Here is a 15,578-nt window from a genome sequence, read left to right as displayed (position 1 = left end):
AAGTCGCTATCAGTCCCTATGTATGCTTAAATCTTTAAAACTACTCAACGGATTTTGAAGCGCTTTTTTTTTAATAGATAGAGTGATTCAAGAGGATTGTTTATATGTATAATACATGTATATCCGTGCGAAGCCGGCGCGGGTAAGTAGTGTGCTATAAAAACGTCAGAAAATGCAGTAATTAAATTCAATCAACGGCCATCTGTTACTTGAGTAGTGCAGACACCTAATTAGTTTGCGTATCAAGTACATTCATTACTTGATAAATGACGTGTCATAATGTTTGTAATGAACAGCCATGTCTTGTGAATGTCACTACCAAATGGCATCTAATTGATGGAACTTAGTGAGAGAAGAGAACACTGAATATATTTATTTATTCACAGGTTCGTTTCTGGGCCGGCTCATTCGGCTCCCTAAAATATGGTCGAGCGCAGTGATGGCTGGCTCATCCGCCATACTCGTGAACGAGTGCTGCTCGTAGGGACTGGTCTGCTCTTATCACAATATTTATTCACACCTGATTCGTTTCTGGGCCGGGTCATTGGGCTCCCTAAATATGGTTGCGCGCAGTGATGGCAGGTGAACGAGTCATCGGCTCTTATCACAATATTTATTCACACCTGATTCGTTTCTGGGCCAACGGTCGAGTGCTGCTTCCGCCATACTCGTGAACGAGTGCTGCTTGTAGGGCTGATCTGCTGTCACTACGACTGATTTAATCTTATTGTGTATTTATATTTGACCCTAATAAATTAGTGCTGGTTGGTAGTTTGTATTCACACGACACCACTTGTAAAATGTGAACTTATAAGGATCACTTAAAGAGCAACACACAAGTTTCTTGCTCGTTCTTCATGTGATGAGACAGCTAACCAAATGAGCGGTATATTAAAAAAAATTGTTATGACTATTCAAAAGTGCTTAAACTAAGTTTATTTTAATAAATGATTTTCTATTCTATTCTATTCTATCGCATTTTCCCCGTTTCTGCAAAACTTTTCAATAATTCTCCGCTCCTATAGGTCGTACAGTGATATTGTATTGTTTATAGCTTTGTTCTATAAATGGAACAATCTAGTTATCTATCACTAACAGAAGTGTTTAATCTGAAGGTACTACTTATCATTTTATAAGCTTAGCTTAGCTTGTTTTGGAAAACTTGTTCAACTTCATCATATCTGTCTGGTCTAATGAAACAGTTAACTGATCTTACAACCAATAGAGCGTCAATACAAGATCATAGGCCTTAAGTCATTGACTGTACTTCTGAATATGTGCTTTCCATAGCACTTGCCGGCGATATATGCCTTGATGTGGACAGTTGACACAAAGGATTTTGTGGTGCATCTCATTAGCCTTAAGGTATATTATTAAATTTATAATTTTCGGACCATAATCCCAGTTGAGGTTGGTTACAATGCTGACAGTTGACACAAAGGATTTTGTGGTGCATCTCATTAGCCTAAAGGTATATTATTAAGTTTACAATTTTCGGACCATAATCCCAGATGAGGTTGGTTACAATGCTGACAGTTGACACAAAGGATTTTGTGGTGCATCTCATTAGCCTGAAGGTATATTATTAAGTTTACAATTTTCGAAACCATAATCCCAGATGAGGTTGTTTACAATGCTGTCAGGTCTTAAAGACTTATCATTAAGACCTGTCATTAAAATATTCATATTCGTTCATTAAAATAAAGAGATATTACTACTTCTCAACTTATTAACTTATTTAGGAAAAACTTAACATTCCTACATGGCTAAAATGTCCTACATGAATAAATGATTTTTAAATTTAATTTTTGTATTTAGGGTATTGATTAGCTTGTTTAGGGAAAACAAAATTAATTAGATAAAACTTAACTAAACTTAAGTTCCTAAGCGGCTAAAATTATTTTTAAATTTAAATTATATTTTAGCGTATTGAAATTTAAAAGTAAAAGTTTCTATCGTTTCCAAGAAAACCACTGTATTTTTATAAAACTCTCATCATTGACGCCCAATCTGTCTCCAGTTATAAATTGTAATAAAATATGGAGCATACAGACAAAAACGCTCCCAACTTGAATACAGATTAGTAACGTCCAAACTTTATCCGGACAGATTTGGTTTATGGTAATGCAGGCGTACTTCTAGCATGATCTATATTCCAGCGATTTATCACGTTAAAACGTTTGCCAAGATTTTGGTGGCGTACTGCGAAAGAGGAGGTAAAAAATTCAAGTATCAAAATTCTATTAAGGGAAAATTCACTACTTTTTAAACTACATTTATGTAGTTCTCCCTTACTTATAACCATTACCAAATATTCTTTATTCAAATAAACTCATTACAAGCACTTTTGAATAGTCAGATTTTGTTTCTACCACTCATTCGGAATGCAGATTCATCACAAGAAGACTGAGCAAGAAACTCGTGTGTTGCTCTTTTGAATAGATGTTTTTTTATGTAAATAATTACACAGTAATAAGTAAGAGACATGCATAAAATATGAAAAATAATAATAAATTAATAAATAACCCTGGACAATTAACAGTGCGCGGTCTAGTCCCACGGTAAACAGAGCTTGTGTTATGGGTACTAGACAACTGATATAAATACATATATATGTATATTTTTGTATATAATAAACATATATAAGTTATGATGACTCAGGATAATTCACACAACTCCATCTAGTCCCAATCTAAGCAGATCTTGTGTAATAAGTTCTAGACAAGTGATATCTAGTTTTTTTTGTAAATTTATACATATATTATTAACATATGTAGTAAATACCGACCGATACGAACAATCATACTCATGAATACAAATGTTTGTACCGTGTTAGCGACCATCGAACCTGTGCTACCATCGGAAAATAAACATTGATGTTATTATCTATTATATTATCAAAATCCTTTCTTAGGGGATGCCTACAACATAGTAGCTTTATGCATGCAAAATCTCAGCCCGATCGGTTTAAAATTGACAAAGTTTCATACAATCTTTCATCCCCTATTTTATCCCCTTGGGTATAGAATTAATCAAAATCCTTTCTTAGCGGATGCCTATGTCATAACATTTGCCTGCTTGCCAAATTTCAGCCCGATCCGTCCAGCGGTTTGGGCTGTGCGTTGATAGATCACTATGTCAGACACCTTTGAGTTACATATACATTTATGATAATTAAGATGCATATGAATCTCAATAAAATTATAATAGCATACGAATGTATGCTAATTAATAATATATCATCATCATCATCATCATCATCATTGCAGCCTAGAAGACGTCCACTGCTGAACCAAGGCCTCCCCCAAAGATCTCCACGGCGATCGGTCCTGCGCTGCTCGCATCCAATGCCTTCCAGCGATCATGACCAGATCGTCGGTCCACCTTACTGGATGACTATATATGTTACACAATAATATAAGAATCATTATCATCATTACATAGTATAAAACAAAGTCGCTGTCGCTGTCCGTCCCTATGTATGCTTAAATATCTAAAACTACGCAACGGATTTTGAAGCGGTTTCTTTTAATAGATAGAGTGATCCAAGAGGAAGGTTTAGATGTAAAATACATGTACACCCAGGCAAAGCCGGGGCGAGTAGCTAGTACAATATAAAAACCTTGTAAAAATTTTGAAGTTGAAAAATATTATCAAATCTTTGCCATATTGACACTTAATGAAATGTTGGTACATTTCATGAAAGTAACAAGTATTTTGCATATGTTTCAACACAACTTTACGTAACATTTCAATAAATTTACACAGACAAAAGATATATCACAGTTTTTATTTGTTTTCGTCAATATTCTGTTTTTTATTGTTGTTAAAAAAACACTTTATAGTTTGTATAACTAATGTAAAATATGTATAATCTTACAGCACCAGCTAGACTCAAAGTAAGCATAAATAGTACTGCATATGCTGTAAAATGCAGAGGATATTTAAATACTTTTTTCTCATATGAAAAATCTATACATATAAATAAAATTGGAGTGTCTGTTTGTAATATTGAAATAACCGTTTTTACTACATACATAGGAATATAAATATGGTACATACACCAACTAAACATTTTTTACAACTTTTGTCTGTCTGACTGTTTGTTCCGGTTAATCTCGGAAATGGCTGGACCGATTTTGACGAGACTTTTTTTGGCAGGAAGCAGATGTAATAAGGAGTAACTTAGGCTACTTTTATTTAAAAAGTAAAGTAAAATTCCACGCGGGAGAAGTCGCGAGTGCAGCTAGTCTAATACTAAAATTCAAATGTTTGTTTTATATCAAGATCGATTCTATAACACTCAGGAGGCGAGGCGAGGATATTAAGCATAGTTTTATGGCGTAATTAATTCAATAATACGCTGGAAATATAGTCAGAATATGGATTCAACAGCACTCTAATAGAATACCATAGAAATTGGAACGTTGCGGATATTGTAATAGGATTTAGATTTGAGCATCACGTCATAACAATAAAGCGATTTAATAGCTATGAATATAGTACATATTTCCATCACAGTAGACTAATTGCACACGCATTGTTGTAAAGTAAAGCTGCGCTTTGTCACCGTTAATTCACGTCGGATTACTGAAAAGGTATTTTGTACATTAATTTAATAGTACAATCAGGTGATCAAGGCGTTCACACTAAATAAAATCAATTGTAATTATGTACACGTCAATAATAATAATAGTGTAAAAAAAAACAGCTGAAAGAATATAACAAAAAAAACCACAGCGCCATCTAGACCCAAGTTAAGCTAGCTAAAGCTTGTGTTATGGGTACTAGATAACTGATACATATACATAGATATATATTTTTTTTGTATTTACATACACATAGAAAACACCCAGACTGATACAAACAATTATACTCATGAATACAAATGTTTGTGCCGTGCGAGGAATCGAACCCGCGACCATCGGTCGTAAAGCGATGTGCTAGACCGCTAGACCACCGAGGTCGACACACGATAACGTCGAAACAAGAGAGTTACACGACACGTTGTTCCGTGTGCTTCTTTTCAGACTACTCTGATGCTGTTGGCCGCAGTTGGCCTGTACAGCTTCTCCGGATGAAGCGAGTAGGGGGCGAGTGCAGATGGCACTCCAAACCCGCGGAAGGACTTATGGAGTGGCTGAAGGCCAAGTCCTGCCTGACGGATACGACTTTAGTCTGAGGGCACCACTAGGGGTACAAACCTCGGCTCAGGCCGTCGTAAGGCCGGCAATGCCAGTCGTGAATGATTGTATTATTATTTTTTGTATTCTCTCTTTTGCACTTTGTTACACGTTTGTTCCGGCTAATCTGAAATGGCTGGACCGAATTTGACGGGACTTTTTTTGGCAGGGCGCTTATGTAATAAGGAGTATCTTAGGCTACTTTTATTTTAGATTTTTATTTGTTATCTTAGAAAAATAAAGTTTAATTCCACGCGGACGAAGTCGCGAGTACAGCTAGTTAATTATAAATCACTGAAGCACGCGCAATTAAAGAAGCGAGAACGCGCGTGCTGGCTGCGCGAGCTGTCTTTCTCAATCTCTCTCTCTACATTAGCGCTAAAGCATCCGCAATTGAAGGAGCGGGAACGCGCGAACTGGCTGCGCGAGCTGTCTTTCTCAATCTCTCTGTCTACATTAGCGCTAAAGCACGCGCAATTGAAGGAGCGAGAACGCGCGAACTGCTGTCTTTCTCAATCTCTCTGTCTACATTAGCGCTAAAGCACGCGCAATTGAAGGAGCGAGAACGCGCGTGCTGGCTGCGCGAGCTGTCTTTCTCAGTCTCTCTGTCTACATTAGCGCTAAAGCACGCGCATTAGAAGGAGCGGGAACGCGCGTGCTGTCTTACTCAATCTCTCTGTCTACATTAGCGCTAAAGCACGCGCAATTGAAGGAGCGGGAACGCGCGTGCTGGCTGCGCGAGCTGTCTTTCTCAATCTCTCTGTCTACATTAGCGCTAAAGCACGCGCAATTGAAGGAGCGAGAACGCGCGTGCTGGCTGCGCGAGCTGTCTTTCTCAATCTCTCTGTCTACATTAGCGCTAAAGCACGCGCAATTGAAGGAGCGGGAACGCGCGTGCTGTCTTACTCAATCTCTCTGTCTACATTAGCGCTAAAGCACGCGCAATTGAAGGAGCGAGAACGCGCGTGCTGGCTGCGCGAGCTGTCTTTCTCAATCTCTCTGTCTACATTAGCGCTAAAGCATGCGCAATTGAAGGGGTGTGAACGCGCGAGCTGACTGCGCGAGCTATCTTTTTCAGTCTTTTTGTCTACATTAGCGCTAAAGCACGCGCAATTGAAGGAGCGGGAATGCGCGTGCTGGCTGCGCGAGTTGTCTTTTTTATTCTCTTTTTCTAAATTTATATACACACTTTCTTTTCTGCATGATAGCCTATTCGGACATGAAAGAGCGTATCTGTAAAGGCAGTTGTAAAGAGTTATTGGTATTTTAGTAAATTTTTAAATATAAGTAAATAAATAATCCTGGACAATTAACACAATCTAGTCCCATGGTCAGCATTGCTTGTGTTATGAGTACTAGACAACAGATGTAAATACTTAGTTTTTTTTTAATGCATGCATAATATACATAGAAAACAACCAGACCGATATAAACAATCATACTCATGAATACATGTACCGCGTGAGGAACCGAATCTGCGACCACGAAAGCGGTATGCCAAACTGCTAAACCACCGAAATCGTCTCTATAGAATGCGACTTTACAGATCGAATTGAGAGTTATCACTCTCCGGATTATTATTAGAAATGTCTACAAAAGTGAAGTCGCTGGTACAAACTAGTTACAAAAACGAATAATGTTTGGAATCTGTTGAAGTTATTTCATTACCACGTCCGCCCGTTTCTTACCAATTAAGTCGTAACTAATTGTAATTGGCGACGTTTGTGAAATGTAGCGCAGCTATTTTAGCGTTCAATTGAAATTTCAGCTGCACCGGCGACTCGGATAGTTCGGAAATTTCTACACGTACTACGTACCGTGTCGGTTATTACTGGTGACTACGAGCTTTAGATAGATAGATAGATTTCGTAGGTAGACTATGTCCTTGTTACTTCCGATCCTAGATTATGTGGACTCCTGCTATGTAAATCTCACTGAAGAACAATTAAATAAACTTGAGCGACTCCAAAACATGTCAATACAATTTATATTTGGTCTCCGTAAGTATGACCACATTTCCAATTTTCGCAATCAACTCAAGTAGCTTCCCATTCATCTTCGCAGGAATTTTCACTTGCTATGCCTTCTTTACACCATTCTTTACCATCCCTCTACTCCAGAACACTCGGGGATTTAGTGTGAAATAAAAAAAACTATTTTTTTATTTCACACTAAATCCTCGGGTTCTGCTTTGCGTAGCACCAGAAGCCTTTGTCTGACGATTCCTGCTCACTCCTCCACATATTATTCCAACTCTTTCACTGTCCAAGCCATTCGCCTTTGGAACTCTCTACCGCTCTCCATTCGATCCGCTCAATCTCATGCAATATTTAAAAATCGTCTAAGGTATCATTATCTGTCCCTATAGCTCATTTTTCCTATTTAACTCTGAAATCTTCCAATATGTTATATATATGTATGTATATGTATATATATGTATGTCTATTAATTCGATTAATATAATCATAGTGTCTTGTATGGTATGGACATGTAATGCGTAGGAACGAGGATAATATTTTAAGAAAGGTGTTACAAATGAATGTGGATGGTTATAAGGGTAGAGGAAGGCCGTAAAAGAGTTGGATGGACTGTGTGAAAGATGATATGGTAAGAAAGGAAGTAACGAGATGACTGCGAACAGGGATGAATGGAAGCGAAAAACATATTACGACGACCACAAATGAATGGGATAAGGAAGAAGCAGATGATGATGAGTGTCTTGTGTATGCCATCTACCTCTTCTGTGTACGTTAGTCCTATCTTGCAAGTTGATTGATTTTCCATTTATTGTTTTTTTTTGTATTTCTTCTATGTGCACAATAAAGTGTTTATTATGTATAAAAACGTCTGTATTGGCGATTGACCGGCCGATCTTTTTTGATATTTGTTATATACGGGAGACACAAGCAAATACAAAGACGGCCTGTTACGCACTGCGTTATTTATTTAATAGTTAGGCGGAGACAGCTACCTCTATACTACTTATGTAATAATTATACTTATAGTATACACATTGCTGTATCACATGGTCACATAATGCAGAATGAAAAATACAGTCCTCTGCAATTAATAATACAAGGAAAAATCCACGGTTGCCGCAGACCAGGCAGACGGTTCCTGGTTAAAAACCTCAGTGGGTTGGGTTGAGCACCAAGTCTCTTTTCAGGACCGTCGCGGACAAAGCAAAGATCGCCATAATGATCGCCAACCTCCGATAGGAGATGGCACACGGTCCCTGGTTAAAAACCTCAGTGGGTTGGGTTGAGCACCAAGTCTCTTTTCAGGACCGTCGCGGACAAAGCAAAGATCGCCATAATGATCGCCAACCTCCGATAGGAGATGGCACACGGTCCCTGGTTAAAAACCTCAGTGGGTTGGGTTGAGCACCAAGTCTCTTTTCAGGACCGTCGCGGACAAAGCAAAGATCGCCATAATGATCGCCAACCTCCGATAGGAGATGGCACACGGTCCCTGGTTAAAAACCTCAGTGGGTTGGGTTGAGCACCAAGTCTCTTTTCAGGACCGTCGCGGACAAAGCAAAGATCGCTATAATGATCGCCAACCTCCGATAGGAGATGGCACTTAAAGATTTATACGACAATAATATTATTTTTAAACCAGATATTACTCGAGATTTCGTCGTCGTGGAAATTGACTGTTTTTGTTATTAAAATAAATAAATGTTTTGTTTTGTAATAAACATAGTCTAAGTTACTCTGCATTAAAACATTGTTATTGTTACTGGAGTGGGAACACAACTACTATTTTAATAAAAACCAAATACAAGTAAAAATATGTATTCTTCCCAAAAGGGCTTATAGTTAGAAGGAGTGTAACAAAACAATTAGTTAGTCAAAAGTGACATATAAGAAATATAAAGTTTATTAAAAGGAATCGTAATATTAGTATTATTTTTTAACCAAATTTTACTCGCGAATTTGTCGTCATTTATTTTTAAAATAAATAAAAGTAGTCTAAGTTACTCTATATTATATTATATTACTATATATTATAACATTGTTATTATTAGGCCAGCGACTTCAAAGATAGGCAAGACGAAAAAAAAATCATATAATTATTTTTTTTATGTACATACCGTATAATTATTTATTTATTTATTTATTCTTTTGCACACAAAATTGTATACATGGCGGACTTAATGCCTGATGGCATTATCTACCAGTCAACCGACGCGTTGATCAGAGATAGTATAGCGGTGCAATTTTACAAGTATTAAATAGATTAATACAAATTATATCAAAATCAAATGGTGATGGTGGTTTAATATAGTAACTTAATAATTAATAAATATTTGGACGCTTCATGTAAACAGATTTTGTAAGGGCAAGAGTTTCTATGAAATGTAGCGCAGGTATTGCAGAGTTTAATTGAAATTTGAGCTGCACCGTCGACACGGATTGTTGGAAAATTTCTACACGTACCGTACCGGTTATTACTGATATATAAAGCTATTAGTCTAGGAGCTTTAGATATGTATCTACATACCTATAGCTCCTAGACTAATAACGAAATCTATCTAGATTTCGTAGGTAGACTATGTATAAAAACGTCTGTATACCTCTGGTTTTAGTCTATTCTGATTATTACCCCTGACTTGGTCTACGTGGAAATTAACTTTTTTTTAATAGAAATAGAAATAGAAATAATCTTTATTCAAATAAACTCATTACAAGCACTTTTGAATAGTCATATTTTGATTCTACCACTCATTCGGAATGCAGGTTCATCACAAGAAGAATGAGCAAGAAACTTGTGTGTTACTCTTTTGAATAGATGTTTTTTTTATATAATAATTATAGTATGCCTTCGCATGCCTACTTGTTAATACGATAATCAATATAGAAATCGCTACGCACTCATTATTAGTGTAATCAGATAATATTGTTAGTGCTATGGATTTAAAGTTTTTCTATAAAAACATTATTGTCGTTAACGAATTCTTCAATTTTATAGTAAGCTTTTTTGCAAAGGAAGTATTTTATATGACATTTAAATATTTTTTCAGGCAGATTTATAGCAGACTGGTATTTTGTTGTAAAACCTTACGCAATTGCCATAAAACAAATTGCTAACTTTAGTTAAACGACATATGAATAAAAAATATTAGTTGAAAATTAAAAAAATTACTTATTCGTTTTGAAAGTAAACTACTCTAACAACAACCTCGGTGGTCTAGCGGTCTAGCACACCGCTTAACGTCCGAGGGTCGCGGGTTCGATTCCTCGCACGGCACAAACATTTGCATTCATGAGTATGATTGTTTATATCGGTCTGGGTGAAAAAAAAAATATCTATGTACTTGTATCAGTTATCTAGTACCCGTAACACAAGCATTAGCTAGCTTAACTTGGGACTAGATGGCGCTGTGTGAATTGTCCTGAGATTATTATTATTATTATTATATGCTTTAAAACTTCAAACTTTATATTTGTTATCAAAGTTAGCTCTTTAGCGTTGATATCGTAACTGCACACATGAACGAAGTGTGAACTTAGTTTTGAAGTAATACCTTTAAAAATATATTAAAGAACCATTATTGCATTTTAAAAGACCTCTCCAACGGTATCCGGGATAATGGGGTGCATAAAACCGATTCATCCCCCATTTCTATGTTGGTAAACATAATTTTCGTAATTTCATTTCACTTTTATGGCACCTCCCATAACAACACCTGTGTATTAAATTTCATCAGAATTTATGAAAATAAAAATGGCGCGTGTTATAAAGTTGTACGTGACAGAGCAGACACGGACATACAGACAGATGTGCAGGAATTATGAAAGCTCACTAACAGACAAGATGCTGACTAAGGTGAAATTAGTACGATAAAAGCTCACAGTTTAAAGTCTAGCCAGTGAAAGCTCCCGTAACGATGAAACGATGGTAATTAAATATCTACAGCTATTAATTATGAATACAAATTTAAATTTAAATTCAAATTAAAAAATCATTTATTCATGTAGGATATTTTAGCCACTTTATGAACTTTAAATTTTTTATATTATAATTTTTCCTTACCATTTTATTCAGTATATAGATACAATTGAGAAGAACTGGCAAGAAACTCAATTGAATTACTTATTTTTTTAAAAGCCAGTTTATTTATAATGTTTATTTATATAGGTGTCTAAGTCTAATATTAAATGAAAATCCCGTGCATGTACAACTATTGCCATGCACGCTCGTCATTCAAATAATCGTTTAGTGAGCAATAGGCTTTGCTCAGTAAATATGATTTAACAGATGTTTTGAATGTAGATTAATAATAGATACTAGCAATATAATTATCAGTCATTATCAATTTATTTTCATATGTAATTCACGCTGACTGAGACACCAGCTCTTATAATTAAAGTTACTTAAAAATTTAACAATAATGGCTGTTTTATTCCTTTAAAAAAGAGATATACTTCTTCCATATCTGCCATACATTTAATGTAAAAGTACAATATAAACATTGCTTTTGAAACAAATTTCGTAGATGTAAGGGAACAAACGTCAAAAACAAATACTGAGAAAGAAATCTCTAAATGTCCTGACCAATGTGAAATAAGTACGTTTGAAACTCGTTTTATCTATACATCTATACATATAAATAAAATTGGAGTGTTTTTTGTAATATTGAAATAACCGTTTTTACTATATGCATATGAATATAAATACGGTACATACAACAAAATAACATTTACTTGCTCCGGCTAATCTCTGGCTGGACCGATTTTGACGGGACCTTTATTGGTAGGTAGCTGATATAATAAGGAGTAACGTAGGCGACTTTTATTTTAGAAAAATAAGGTAATTCCACACGAACGAAGTAGCGAGCACAGGTAGTAAAGAATATTTTCATTGTGTCAATCAAATGTTTTCTAGTAGTAATGGTGACGAGAAATAAAGACTAAGAAAACCGAAATCTGACCTGATTTAGACTGTTCAATCAATAGGATTCTTGTTTTTAATTATAGTATTTATGTACATAGAGTCGATAGAGATATGACGACCTCGGTGGTGTAGCGGTCTAGCACACCGCTTTAAGTCCGATGGTCGCGGGTTCGATTCCTCGCACGGCACAAACATTGTATTCATGAGTATGATAGTTTGAATCGGTCTGGGTGTTTTCCATGTATAATATGTATGTATATACGAAAAAAAAAAATCTATACAAGCTTTAGGTAGCTTAACGTGGGTCTAGATGGCGCTGTGTGAATTGTCCTGAGATAAAAAAAAAACAGTTAAGGTTGATTCAAATTCAAATTAAAAATATCTTTAATCACGTAGGTCTATTACAGACTCTTATGATATGTTAAATGTACCGTCAGTTCGGAATGATTTCTATTATTGTTATATATATATATATAATAAAGAAAAACATATAAATTTTTACACACATTTCTTATTATCACACTGAAACAGCTTCATTCAGCGTTATGACATTCTACGCAAACACTCTGATTTTCAGTATTACATACTGTACATACTTCAAAACTTTGTAACTTTATAATCTCTAACTTTACCTACACAAGTATCAGGTTTATGTTAACCAGTCGAGTTATTAGCTCTGACGTGACGTTATTTGATAACTATAATCACTCTATTCTCCCAAATTTGAATTTAAATGAATCTGTATTATTTTATACATGTACAACATTTATTTGAAAAGAATACGAGCTGAGTTTGTTGTCAGTTCTTCTAATTTGGATATATATACTGAACTGGACGGTAGAGAAAACTTATAATATAAAAAAAATTACGTTCATAACCGGATTACATATCCTACATGAATTTGAATTTGGATTTGAAATATATACACTTTATTCTTCTGGAACTCTCTATAGTTACTAAGGTAGAAAATATAAAAAGTCGTTCCTCAGTCTTTTACCTATTTCAGTCGCCAAACAGCTTGCATTGTAAGCTGTTTTCAGCTGAAAGGTAAGTTGTATTAACTTACCTTTCAATGAAATTACAGAATAAGGCATTATAGTAGTTACTGAAGTAAAAATTATGAAAAGTCGTTATTAAAAGCCTTACCAATTATATATAATACTAGCTGTACCCGCGACTTCGTCCGCATGGACATTAACTTTATTTTTCTAAAATAAAAGAATATTTCTTAAATAAAAGCCTAAGTTATTCTAAGCCTAAGTTAGTAGCCTAAGTTACTCCTTATTACATCAGCTACCTACTAAAAATGTCCCGTCAAAATCAGTCCAGCCATTTCAGAGATTAGCCGCAACAAATAGACAGACAGACAAAAAATGTAAAAAATGTTATTTTGGTGTATGTACCGTATTTATATTCATATGCATGTAGTAAAAAACGGTTATTTCAATATTACAAACAGACACTCCAATTTTATTTATATGTATATATTATCTTATCTGTGGCTATTTTATCTGCCTAGCAGCTAGCTTCATAAACTGTTTTTCTGAAATGCAGTGAAATTACAGAATAAGGCATAATACCTTAATTACCTACGGAATGGTAATACTTGAGTGGTATCACGGGTATCATATAAGCTGATATGTGTTGTGCTATTTATTCATAGCTGACATTTATTTACCATCCAGTAGGACGAACTAGTTTACCATCCTTACATAAAAAAAAAATACTAAATTACCACAATGGACTGACTGAATTCAACTAATTTTATTCTCATAATGTTCAGCACACCGTCTACTTTCTAATGGTCGCGGGTTTGATTCCTGCACGGTGTAAATTCTTGCAATTTCATTTCTATCCAGAAATATTATTGTTTTTAATACAAACGGTCATAGTCAGGGTATTTTCTATGTACATTGTGTATAAAAAAATATAAGTATTTATATCAGTAATCTAGTTCCCATAACATAAGATCCGCTTAGTTTGGGACTAGATATTACAGTATAGATTGTCCAGGGTCATTTTATCATCCATTTATGACCCATAATAAGAGCACCATCCTATCCTAATCCATTAAAACATAATCATATATTGTTACATTATTACAGGACTAGTTAATACCCGTGATCTTGTTAGTTATGTTCATAATCGTGATATAATATATTTTAGTGTGTTTTATTAAAACCGGTTCAGCCGTTCAGTAGTAATATTACAACAAACAACCAAACACATTTATATATATACTAACTACTCGTCCCTGTTTCCTTTCTTTTGAATCACTCTATCTATTAAAAAACTGCTTCAAAATCCGTTGCGTAGTTTTAAAGATTTAAGCATACATTGGGACGGATAGACGGCGACAGCGATTTTATTTTATACTATGTATAGACAATGATATATATATAAAATATATTTGAATTATCTCTTTCATCTAGCTTCGAAGTTGTAGTGTGAAAAAAAATTACGTCAAACAACCAAAGCAACTTTAGCATACATTTTATGTATATAAAAATATTTAATTTTTCACTTTCACCTAGCTTCGATATTGAAGTGTGAAAAAAACCACCTGAAAATTATAAGTCAATATACAGCGTGTTCCCGATAACACGGCTTTTTGGAAAGTTTTAATTAAACAACATGTTCTAACTCACCTTAGAAAACAATGAAACACAAACACGATTACGAAAATAAATATACAAACACACCCACTGTTTTATATACGTAGCTAATGTATATTAATAATTATTTAGGCCAATTATATGTCACTTCATCACTGTCGAAACGTGCGTCCAAGTTTGCCGAAAGAGTGAGCTGGTGTGTAGCGGTCCACGCGAGACAACGCTCCGAATAAAACTGGCGTAGCCTCGATGTAAGTACGGTCGGGGTAGATTGGGGTAACGTGGCTGTAACGCGGCGGCGTGCCCGCTCACATTGCTAATAAAAAACTAAACAACCTGTATGTACGCAGTTTGAATATTTGTTTCTGTTTATTAATGAAATCGTACATCTGATTTGGTTAGATGATCTAGTGGTCACCAAGTGTCGAAGCTCGATCGTAATTTACCATTCAGTTACTACTCTAGTACGCAGTTTGAATATTTGTTTCTGTTTATTAATGAAATCGTACATCTGATTTGGTTAGATGATCTAGTGGTCACCAAGTGTCGAAGCTCGATCGTAATTTACCATTCAGTTACCCCTTTTTTAACTACTCTAACGCAGCTGGCCTGTACAGCTTCACTGGACGATAGAGGGCGAGTGCAGATGGCACTCCAAACCAAGGAAGGACTTATGGAGCGGCTGTGAAGCGAAGTGCTTCAATGTAAGTTTATATGAATAAACGAAAATCATCTATCAATAATCACTCTATTATATTTTATTCTATTCTAATTGCACTAGGAAGCGTAAGCGTAGCGGTTTCTATGTTCATTATTGCATGCCTCTTACTTGTTATTGTGTAATTATTTATTTAAAATAACAATTATTTAAAACAGCAAC

General features: G+C 35.3%; 1 protein-coding gene across 1 annotated transcript in view; it reads right to left on the bottom strand.

Annotated features, from left to right (window-relative positions):
* Nucleotides 1–5,467: 5,467 nt before the first annotated feature.
* Nucleotides 5,468–15,578, bottom strand: part of LOC131841105 (uncharacterized) — a 30,377-nt gene continuing 20,266 nt past the window's right edge. The window contains exons 2-6 of the mRNA XM_059189355.1: nucleotides 8,511–8,654; nucleotides 8,274–8,418; nucleotides 6,090–6,416; nucleotides 5,851–6,042; nucleotides 5,468–5,645 (exon numbers count right to left, since the gene is read on the bottom strand). Of these exons, the coding sequence (XP_059045338.1) occupies nucleotides 5,468–5,645; nucleotides 5,851–6,042; nucleotides 6,090–6,416; nucleotides 8,274–8,418; nucleotides 8,511–8,654 (986 nt within the window). The remainder of the gene's footprint in view (nucleotides 5,646–5,850; nucleotides 6,043–6,089; nucleotides 6,417–8,273; nucleotides 8,419–8,510; nucleotides 8,655–15,578) is intronic.

This window comes from Achroia grisella, unplaced genomic scaffold (assembly GCF_030625045.1).
Source record: "Achroia grisella isolate CSIRO2021 unplaced genomic scaffold, CSIRO_AGI_Agris_v1 utg1063, whole genome shotgun sequence".
Classification (NCBI taxonomy): Eukaryota; Metazoa; Arthropoda; class Insecta; order Lepidoptera; family Pyralidae; genus Achroia; species Achroia grisella.
Note: the sequence above shows the minus strand (reverse complement) of the source record. Positions and strands in the feature narration are given on the sequence as shown.